This window comes from Eurosta solidaginis, chromosome 1 (genome assembly GCF_040869045.1).
Source record: "Eurosta solidaginis isolate ZX-2024a chromosome 1, ASM4086904v1, whole genome shotgun sequence".
Taxonomy (NCBI): domain Eukaryota; kingdom Metazoa; phylum Arthropoda; class Insecta; order Diptera; family Tephritidae; genus Eurosta; species Eurosta solidaginis.
Window position 1 is genome coordinate 47057963 of NC_090319.1, and position 12099 is coordinate 47070061.

Below are 12099 nucleotides of genomic sequence, written 5' to 3' on the forward strand. Positions count from 1 at the left end.
TATCTCGAGACCCTAGTCACCCAGGGGTATGAAAATTACACTCTACGCAACGAAAGACTCTCCAGAATTAAAACAAATGTCATAGTACCTCTAAATCGCGAGCCCCCTCAGAAACCGCCCCCACCCTCTCGGCGGGCCTGGTGATGTGCTATACGTGATATCATTCGCTATAATATTTTTTATTGATAACAAGGTTGTTTAATTAAACACCAAGCAATTACACGGAAGTATATCCGCACCACTGGAAATATGAGTGCTACTGCGTATACGTAACATTTTGTTATTACGTATAAACAAATAAAAGAATTTGCAATAAAATAATATTGCTATTATAAACTGAGATATAACCTATCCTGTCTCTCAAGTTAGATCAAACTACATACGGAGTGCAAAACAAATTCAAAATCGGTTCAGTAGTTTAGGATTCCATCGCGGGCAAAAATGTTTTGACACGTGTTTTTTATATATTAAGATATATTATTTCTAATTGCAGTTTTTTTATGCAGGTCCCTTTTTTCACTTATTTGGAATCCAAATCTATAAAAAAAAGTTTGGTTTGTAAAGATGGAGATTCCTGTTATTGTGGGCTTTGGGCACTATTGGTCGCAGTGCTTTTGTTTAACTAAATTTTATTAAAATAATTTGTTAAAAATAAACGATTATGAGCACATAAAGAAATCTATTTGTACTATGACACTATTGTGAATATTTGATTAGAACTAACACTGCATTACCGGCAGTTGCTGACACTCGGCAGATCGCAGCGCAAGCGCATGTAAGTTTTTATTTATAGATGCTTGATTGATAGAGCATCTGATTTCTGTTGATATTTGATATGCGACTTTTGTATTTTATTGCGCAAGATGCGCACGGGTTCGGCTAGTATATATTTAATGTGAATATCAGTTAAATAAATATTTTTAATTAAGCACTTCAAATAATGCCACTAATTAATTCAATGAAACTGTTTTTTTTTCTTCTTGCAGATTAATAAACTATGTCTAGACGTAAAGTGATTAACTAAAAAGCGATGTATAAAATTTCAATGAAGTGCTTAAATTTACACAAAAAGAGAGCAAGCCCGACTGTTGGGTGCAGCAAAAACAGACGGAGAGTTAATATTTTATAAACATTTGCTGTCTCGTTCTATGACAGTGCTGGTGCGTATGATTATCAACTCTGCATTGCGTTAGGAGTGGCAAAAGCCCACGCAGTCGATTAAAGAACGGTAAAAGTTAATCATGCTGATGGATTATTTGCGTCGCTTCGGTTTGCTTTTCAGCACACATTTGCTGTTATTAATGCTACTCGGTAAGTATTTGAAATATACATATCTATCATATTTTCATGTGAATCGAGCAATTAAGGTGATAATATAAATTGAATTAAGATCTGTACGAGTATATAAAGAGGATACGGTGTGTTAATCTCATAACACAATTTCAGAGTTTATTGTGGATAAGGAAGAGTTTAATGCGGGTCTGTTTTGGAAAATTTGCTTTCATCAACTGCGAGTTTCATGTATTTGGTATTTTCAATGGAAAAGGGCAGCTATCGGCCATAAACTGTGCCGACTCATCATAAATGCGACTGAAGGCTTGTTTATGCTCACCAGTATCAAAAGGCTGAGCTCTAATGCGTGAGTGCAATTTTACAGTGCTTACAGAGACTACTCTTTAAGACCATGGAAAGCGGGACCTCTTCAATCAGATATCTGTTGGAATTTCCAGGTTTCTCGGTATTCATTATTAAAAGGTGAATAGACGCAAAGGTCGTTGATCTTATGTCACAGTACCAAATAAAGATAAGTAAAAGTAGCTCATCCCGTTCAAATTAAAAAAAAGCAATATAACAAATCTTTAAACAAATTTACGCTTGAATTTTTTTAATTTTTGATGTGCAGCCATCTTTGCTCACGTTAACATTAAATAAGTGTAAGTGTAAGCGTGATTTTCAGAAACGCTATACGGAGATATTTTGAGAGCAAGGTTAAGGTAAGTAATGGACGTTATGAGTTGGATTTATGGGAAAGGCATGATAAAAAAAAAACAGGGCAGAGGAAAGAAGAGATGATAAATCAAAAATGAGATGGCGTGCTTTCGAATTGTTTTCAACGAGTTATCAGATTGTCAACGATTGATTGAGAGCGCTTGGTTCATTTCTTTCCGAGAGTTATCGATTTCTTTTCGTTTTATTATCTCGATTGTTATCAACAATTGTCGTTGTTTGTTTTTGCATGGGTTTGTTATCGAAAATTATCGATTCCATTACAAAATTTTATAGATTTGTTATAGAAAACTTATCGATTTTTTATATCCGTAAGCTATCGAGAAAACATTGATTTGTTGTCGGAGGGTTAGCGATTTGCTATCGATGAGTCAGTGATAAATTGTCGGCCTGTAATTTGGACGTTATCGGTGTCTTGTCAACCATTTACTAGTTTGTTATCGATTTGTTTTCGGTTTATTATCTCGATTGTTATCAATACCAGCCGTTTTTGTTGTTGTTTGTTTGTTTTTGCAAAAAGTATCGATTCCTTAACAAAATGTTAAAGATTGGTTATCGAAAACTTATCGATTTTTTGGTATCGATAAGATATCGAGAAAACATTGATTTGGGGTTATAGTAATAGCGATTTGATATCGATGAGTAAGTAATGAATAATAGGTTTGTAATTTGCATGTTATCGACCATTTGCTTTTTTTATCGATGTGTTACTGGTTTGATATCGATAATAACATCATCGGCTTATTACCGATTTGTTTTCAAAAAAGATACCGATAACAATTAAAAGAATAGCTCTAACTAATATTAAAAGGTTCCAGAAAACTTTTGGAAGGTTAACTTCAGCAGAACGGTCAATAAAGGCCACTTTTGGAAATAATCCTATACAAATTTAGAAGAAGACTAATTACTAGTCTTATAAACATGTACTATTCCCTACACGGCATTGCCTCGAAAGCGCTCGGAGTGTATATCTGTATTGAAAATCTTCTCAGTCGAAATACGACTGTCTTGAAAGTGCCATTCGGAGTCGGTGTACAACAAAAAACAATTATTTCCTCTTTACATAAATGTTTGGTATTTTCGCACCCAACAGCTTACAAAATCTTCAGTAAGCTCTTAATCTCACCATCAAGTTTCTATATAATATTTGGATATTTTTTGTTCGTGCATTTAGCTTTTTTTAATTTTGTTTTCAATGTCCTTCAAACATCATCAAAGCGCTGACACCGTTAGTTAGAGGCACCTGTTACCCTACTTGAAAATTTAAATTGCTTGGTGAGTGATACCTGTAAATATTTTGTGTAGAGAAGCTCAACATACCATTTTTATACTCAGTTGAGCAGAGCTCACAGAGTATATTAAGTTTGATTGGATAACGGTTGGTTGTACATATATAAAGGAATCGAGATAGATATAGACTTCCATATATCAAAATAATCAGGATCGAAAAAAAATTTGATTGAGCCATGTCCGTCCGTCCGTCCGTCCGTCCGTCCGTCCGTTAACACGATAACTTGAGTAAATTTTGAGGTATCTTGATGAAATTTGGTATGTAGGTTCCTGAGCTATTTAAAATGAACGATATTGGACTATAACCACGCCCACTTTTTCGATATCGAAAATTTCGAAAAACCGAAAAAGTGCGATAACTCATTACAAAAGACAGATAAAGCGACGAAACTTGGTAGATGGGTTGACGTTGTGACGCAGAATAGAAAATTAGTAAGATTTTGGACAATGGGCGTGGCACCGCCCACTTTTACAAGAAGGTAATTTAAAAGTTTTGCAAGCTGTAATTTGGCAGTCGTTGAAGATATCATGATGAAATTTGGCAGGAACGTTACTACTATTACTCTATATGTGCTAAATAAAAATTTGCAAAATTGGATGAAGAACACGCCCACTTTTTAAAAAAAAAAATTTTAAAATTCAAATTTTAACAAAAAATTTAATATCTTTACTGTATATAAGTAAATTAAGTCAAAATTCAACTCCAGTAATGATATGATGCAACAAAATACAAAAATAAAAGAAAATTTCAAAATGGGCGTGGCTCCGCCCATTTTCATTTAGTTTGTCTAGAATACTTTTATTGCCATAAGTCGAACAAAAATTTACCAATCCTTCTCAAATTTGGTAGGAGCATAGACTCTACGACGGTAACTGTTCTCTGTGAAAATGGGCGAAATCGGTGGATGCCACGCCCAGTTTTTATACACAGTCCACCGTCTGTCCTTCCGCTCGGCCATTAACACAATAACTTGAGCAAAATCCGATATATCTTTACTAAACTTAGCCCACGTACTTACCTGAGCTCACTTTTTCTTGGTATAAAAAATGGCCGAAATCTGACCATAACCACGCCCACTTTATCGATATCGAAAATTACGAAAAATGAAAAAAATGCCATAATTCTATACCAAATAAGAAAAAAGTGATGAAACATGGTAACTGGATTGGTTTATTGACGCAAAATATAACTTTGGAAAGAACTTTGTAAAATGGGTGTGACACCTACCATATTAAGTAGAAGAAAATGAAAAAGTTCTACAAGACGAAATCAACAGCCCTTGGAATCTTGGCAGGAATACTGTTAGTGGTATTGCATATATAATTAATTAGCAGTACCCGACAGATGATTTTCTGGATCACCTGGTCCACATTTTGGTCGATATCGCGAGAACGCCTTCACATATATATCTAAGGGCCACTCGCTTTTAAAACCCTCATTAATACCTTTAATTTGATATCCATATCGTACAAAAACATACCAGAGTCACCCCTGGCCCACCCTAATAGCGATATCTCGAAAAGGCGTCCACCTATAGACCTAATGCCCCCTCCCTCTTAAAATGCTCAGTAACGCCTTTCGTTTGATACCCATATCGTACAAACATTCTAGAGTCACCCCTGGCCCACCCTAATGGCGATATCTCGAAAAGGCGTCCACCTATAGACCTAATGCCCACTCCCTCTTAAAATGCTCAGTAACAGCTTTCGTTTGATACCCATATCGTACAAACATTCTAGAGTCACACCTGGCCCACCCTAATGGCGATATTTCAAAAAGGCGTCCACCTATAGAACTAAGGATTACTCCCTTTTAAAATACTCATTACCACCTTTCATTTGATACCCATATCGTACAAACACATTCTAGAGTCACCCTGGCCCACCCTAATGGCGATATCTCGAAAAGGCGTCCACCTATAGACCTAATGCCCCCTCCCTCTTAAAATGCTCAGTAACACCTTTCGTTTGATACCCATATCGTACAAACATTCTAGAGTCACCCCTGGCCCACCCTAATGGCGATATCTCGAAAAGGCGTCCACCTATAGACCTCATGCCCACTCCCTCTTAAAATGCTCAGTAACACCTTTCGTTTGATACCTATACCGTACAAACATTCTAGAGTCACCCCTGGCCCACCCTAATGGCGATATCCCGAAAAGGCGTCCACCTATAGACCTAATGCCCACTCCCTCTTAAAATGCTCAGTAACACCTTTCATTTGATTCCCATATCGTACAAACACATTCTAGAGACACCCCTGGTCCACCTTTATGGCGATATCTCGAAACGGCGTCCGCCTATGGAACTAAGGATCACTCCTTTTCAAAATACTCATTAACAGCTTTCATTTGATACCCATATCGTACAAACACATTATAGAATCACCCCTGGTCCACCTTAATGGGGACATCTCGAAAAGGCGTCCACCGATAGACCTAAGGCCCACTCCCTCTTAAAATGCTCAGTAACACCTTTCATTTGATACCCATATCGTACAAACAAATTCTAGAGTCAGCCCTGGTCTACCTTTATGGCGATATCCCTAAATGGCGTTCATCCATAGAACTATGGCCTACTCTCTCTTAAAATACTCTTTAATACCTTTCATTTGATACACATGTTATACAACCACATCCCAGGGTTACCCCAGATTGATTTTCCTTATTTTGTCTCCATAGCTCTCAACTGAGTATGTTATGTTCGGTTACACCCGAACTTAGCCTTCCTTACTTGTTATTTTTTGTTTTGTTTTTATTTTCCTTTTTTTTTTTGAATATTTTTGTTCTCGCCTAAATATATGCTTCAGTTTTAGAAATTAACTTTTGCAGCTGTCATACCTACGTGTTATTGCCTTTATTACTATTTTACTTTTATAATTTTTTTGCATAGACAAAATTAATATGCACTTGTTTAAATCCATCATTCAATTTTTTATAATTTTTCCTCCAATGACAGACATGTAGTCTGTATAAAAGTTGTAGGAGTATAAAAAGTTATAATTATAACTCTCATTACTTAGCCATTATGCCTTTTTGATAGACACTTTAGATCTACATAAATAACGTGTATAATTTTGAGCCAATCCTCGTTTCCACACACGCTTTATGATAGCTGTGTTCTTTTTATACTCAGCTGAGCAGAGCCCACAGAGTATATTAACTTTGTTCGCATAACGGTAATCCGTAACGGCATAAACTAATCGAGATAGATATAGACTTCCATATATCAAAATTATCTGGGTGAAAAAAGAAATTCATTTAGCCATGTCCGTCCGTCGGTCCGTCCGTCTGTCCGTCAGTCTGTAAACACGATAACTTGAGTAAGTTTTGAGGTATCTTGATGAAATTTGGTATGTAGGTTCCTGGGCACTCATCTCAGATCGCTATTTAAAATGAACGAAATCGGACTACAACCACGCCCACTTTTTCGATATCGAAAATTTCAAAAAACCGAAAAAGTGCGATAATTCATCACCAAAGACGGATAAAGGGATGAAACTTGGTAGGTGCGTTGACCTTATGACGCAAAATAGAAAATTAGAAAAATTTGGACAATGGGCGTGGCACCGCCCACTTTTAAAAGAAGGTAATTAAAAGTTGTGCAAGCTGTAATTTGGCAGTCGTTGAAGATATCAAGATGAAATTTGGTAGGAACGTTACTCCAATTACTATATGTGTGCTAAATAAAAATGAGCGAAATCGGATAAGGATCACCCTCTTAAAAAAAAAAAAAATTTTTTTTAAAGGCAAATTTTAACAAAAAATTTAATATCTTTACAGTATAAAAGTAAATTATGTCAACATTCGACCCCAGCAATGATATGGTGCAACAAAATACAAAGATAAAAGAAAGTTTCAAAATGGGCGTAAGTCCGCCCTTTTCATTTAATTAGTCTAGAATAGTTTTAATGCCATAAGTAGAACAAAAATTTACCAATCCTTGTGAAATTTGGTAGGGACATAGATTCTATGACGATAACTGTTTTCTGTGAAAATGGGTGAAATCAGTTTTAAGCCACGCCCAGTTTTTATACACAGTCGACCGTCTGTCCTTCCGCTCGGCCATTAACACGATAACTTGCGCAAAAACAATATATCTTAACTAAACTTAGTTCACGTACTTATTTGAATTCGCTTTATCTTGGTGTAAAATATTGCCGAAATCCGACTTTGACCACGCCCACTTTTCAGATATCGAAAATTACGAAAAATGAAAAAATGCCATAATTCTGTACCAAATATGAAAAAATAGATGAAACATATATAAATAAATTAGCGATACCCGACAGAAGATGTTCTGGGTCACCCTGGTCCACATTTTGGTCGATATCTCGGAAACGCCTTCACATATACAACTAAGGGCTACTCCCTTTTAAAATCCTCATTAATACTTTTAATTTGATACCCATATCATACAAACGCATTCTAGAGTCACCCCTGGTCCACCCTTATTGCGATATCTCGAAAAGGCGTCCACCTATAGACCTAAGGCCCATTACATTTTAAATAATCATTAACACCTTTCATTTGATACACATATCATACAAACACATTCCAGGGTTACCCTAGGTTCATTTTGCTAAATGTTGATTTTCACTTATTTTGTCTCCAAATTTCACAGCTGAGTATGTAATGTTCGGTTACACCCGAACTTAGCCTTCCTTACTTGTTTGACTTGAAGATTTCATTCTAATGAGATTATATAATAGAATTTCGTTGAAATGCGTGAAGCCTTTTCAGCTTATAAAAGTCCTGCAATACCAATATTCACTTCGTGTATCGTCCTACAAGTTTCAGGAACTCGTTAATGTCGGAACAAAAAAAAAATGTTACCTAATGTATCGGTGCAAAACTAATAAGATAAATAAATAAGAGGTTCAATAATGCAGAACAATAGTAGCACTTCAAAATAGACGCATTTCATGTTTCGCTTGAAGGAGCATTCCACGATAAGTACGAAACAAATCGTATACCTATTTTTAGTTTTCGATCTTCATTAAAGACAAACTAAAACTTTCACAGACAAACTATTCAGTGAATTGATATTATGTGATATATCTTCATGTGCATATCTCGTCTGTTCATGTGTTTGTGACTAAACTTCTCCTAAACAGCTGGAACAATTTAGATGCAATTTTGTGTGTGTTTTTAAAAGGATTTGATTGAAACAGCACTATTCTCGCTCCCCGAGTCCGACGCATCGCTTAATGCATATTTGTCGTCCTTGACCTGCGACTAAGTCCTCCTCTTATCATCGTTGAAGATGCTTAAGATTAACAATTTGTTCCGTTTTGTTTTTCATATCTCCAGGAGTTGAACAAAGAGCCAACATTTTCTAAGAAATAGTTATTTATGGTGCAATTTTCTTGATATTTGGTACAGAACCTCTTCGACCAAGTAGATACTTTAAAAGCTTTTATTTCAGAAAAGTGGACCAAGGATCGAAATATTCCAGAAACTTATGTATGTGAGATTTTCTTAAATTTGGTATAGAAGTTCCTCTTTGACCAAATTGATATTTGAGAAAGCATTCCTTCCAGGAGTAGTGCCAGAGGCCGACCTATTCAAAAAATCTAATTTGAGGTGCGATGTGCATGAGATTTGAGAGGTGTTTTTTACGAGAAGTGATCCAGTGGCCGACCTGTTCAAAAAAATGCCTACTTATGGAGCGAATTGCTTGAAATTTAGTACAGGGATTCCTCTTCAACAAGCTTGGTATTAGGAGTCCTTGCTTTCTGAAAAGTAGACAAGGATGGTGCGCTTTGTTTGATATGTGTTAATTAGGTAGCCTTTAAAATAGGTAGATCTTATGTATGCAAACGAATGCAAAGCCCCAAATCTCAAGTAAAGTAGAACCAATTTTAAAAATCATAGTTGCGTTAGTTTCATAAAGCCGTTTTAGTTCAATATATGGAGCCATTTCTGAGATAGGGACTAAAGTGTTGAGCAGGGTGATCCTAGGAAGTGTGTTTACAACCTTCACTAATTTTGAATAAGGAGTGATTGTGAATAAGAGCGAGAAAAGCCATTAGCTGAGAAAATTAAAACGGAAAATAAGAGATATAACAGGGGAATGGAGACGGATAGAAAATGTTGTTATAGTTAGCTAGAGAAAGAAAGGGGACAAAGAAAAATTACGGGAGGTTGAGTGAGAGGAAACACATGGAATAGAAGGGAGAACAGCGGCAAGATACGGAGGAGAGAAGGGGATCAAACATAGGGAGGGCGAGGGATATGCAAGAAGATACAATTATTTTTATTCAGAAGCTACGGTATGACAGATGCCTGGGTTAATATATAAAAAACACGTGTCACAACATTTTGGCCGCGATGGACTCCTAAACTGCTGAACCGATTTTGATTTTGTTTTGAACCACGTGTGTAGTTTGATCTAACTTGAGAGATAGCATAGGTCATATCTCAGTTTATAGTCGCAATATTATTTTATTACAATTTTTTCTATTTGTTTATACGTAATAATAAAATGTTACGTATACGCAGTGGCACTCATATTTTCAAGGGGTGCGAATATACTTCCGGGTAATTGCTTGGTGTTTAATTAAACAACCTGCTTATCAATAAAAAAATATTATAGCGAATGATATCAAGGAGGTACTATGACATTTTTTTTAATTCAGGAGAGTCTTTACCCTGCAAAAATCGTTGGATCATGTGGTCCACTGGAGTACTTACCATTAAACTCCACTATAATGCAGCAATGGACCAACTCATGTTTCTACACGAACATATTTTAAGCCGATTAAGAAAAAAAAAAAAATAAATGTAAGGCGCGATAACCTCCGAAGAGATCTAAGGCCGAGCTTCTCTTCCAATTTGCGTCGTGCTCCTCTTGATTTTCCCTACAAATTGGCCGGACGGGACCTACATGCTTTATGCCGACTCCGAACGGCATCTGCAAGGCAGATGAGTTTTCACTGAGAGCTTTTCATGGCAGAAATACACCCGGAGCGCTTGCCAAACACTGCCGAGGGGCGACCCCGCTTAGAAAAATTTTCTTCTAATTTAAAAACCTTATTTCTAAAATGTTGATGTTGCTTTGCCCTGGGTGCGAACCCAGGGCATACGGTGTGGTAGGCGGAGCACGCTACCATCACACCACGGTGGCCGCCGATTAAGAGTTAGATGGAAAAAGCTTATTTAAATGTATGCCAAATTTAGGGCAGGACAACGTCTGCCGGGTCTTCTAGTTTTATATAAATTCATTTTGGTTTATAAAAAAAGATACTGAAATTAGCCGGTCAGGTGATGCACGTAATTCATATTTGGTATAGAGATTTCATAAAAGGGGATATTGAGGTCAATGTTAGTAAGAAGTAGTGTGGGAGCAGGAATTCGAGTGAAAGTGGAATTAGGGGTGGGTGTGAGAGTGGGAGTGAGAGTGAGATTGGTAGTTGGATTGGAACTTGGTTCGGGAACAGGCGGAAGTTAAATGGAATAATAAATGGACAAAAATAAGAAAAAAATGGAAGGTAAAGTTCAAGAGAATAGGAAAAAAGGGAAAAGGTAAGCGAGACTCACTTTTTAAATGTAGGCAAATAAAATATGCCTATATAGAAAACTTGATTTAGTGGTTATCGTATGTGTTTTATTATAGATATTTACTAATATTTTCTTATATTACATACTCCAGGTACAGGCTGATACTATTTCCAGAAATGCACATACTTAACTTTTTCAGCTGTTTAATGGGAAGGGCTTAAAAATTACTTCTTTGGAAACTAGGGTTTGTACTTGGTTGATTTTTTAATTTTTTTTATATATTATTATATTTTTTCATAAAATTTATTATTTTGGTTTGTTTGTTCAATGGTGTGTTCAATTTATATTTATTATAAAGAATTCATGAGCTTAATACCGGATTTTAATAATTGAATATACAGTTATTATGTTTTTCTAAGAGAAACTGAAAAGAAAGAAAGAAACATTTACTGGCATATTGCGATGGTACCATTTCGAAAACCGCCAACGTAATCATCATCAGGCAATTTCGTAATGTTATCAAAGGTTTCAACGGGATTCGAACCGCGAATCACACGGTGAAACTGCAGTTGCCTTAACCACTAGGCCATACTGCTGGTATTTGTTTTCATGCGTATTTCAGTTTTTCTCATTTCTACACTAACAACACAATTGAGATATTCTGACTCTATTAATTTGCCTGTTGTGTAGATTTGTTTTTGTGAAATTTCTTTTTCGGTGAGAGTGACAAGCTTTGTAAACTCGTGCTCAGTTTTACATATTTATTTATTTTTGTTTAATAGTGCGTTCAATTTATACTTATTATTAAGAATTCATGAGCTTAACACCGGATGTGAAGTAATTGAAATATATTGGCATTGAATTTGTTTAACTGTAAAATATAGATACTTAAAGCGTAGACTTTTATTGTGAATGTAATTACTTTAATATATATTAAATATTTAATACTGTATGTTAATCAACAAAATCTATCTGTTTCGTGGATTTAACATGCAATTAAACTATTTGTATTATGTCACGCCATTTATGTACCAATATAGATATAGAAAATTAAATTTCCATTATACAAATACTGCGTATGTTATTAAATTAAATTAACTTAATATATGCTAGTGCTTGTTCCAAAAATAATGCAAACACGTATGTGTGTGTATGTTATATATTCTCGGCATGAAAGCTTCCCAGCGGGAAAGGGGTGACTTCATTAGCTTGTTCTTATGGCCGAAAGCCAACATAGGATAAAATTAAAGAAAAACAAGTAAGGAAGGCTAAGTTCGGGTGTAAGCGAACATTACAT

General features: G+C 35.7%; 1 protein-coding gene across 1 annotated transcript in view; it reads left to right on the forward strand.

The window, feature by feature from the left end:
* dpr4 (defective proboscis extension response 4) overlaps window positions 1-12099 on the forward strand; it is a 222029-nt gene that overhangs the window by 68625 nt on the left and 141305 nt on the right. The window contains exon 2 of the mRNA XM_067759262.1: window positions 987-1311. Within this exon, the coding sequence (XP_067615363.1) occupies window positions 1242-1311 (70 nt within the window). The 5' untranslated portion in view covers window positions 987-1241. The remainder of the gene's footprint in view (window positions 1-986; window positions 1312-12099) is intronic.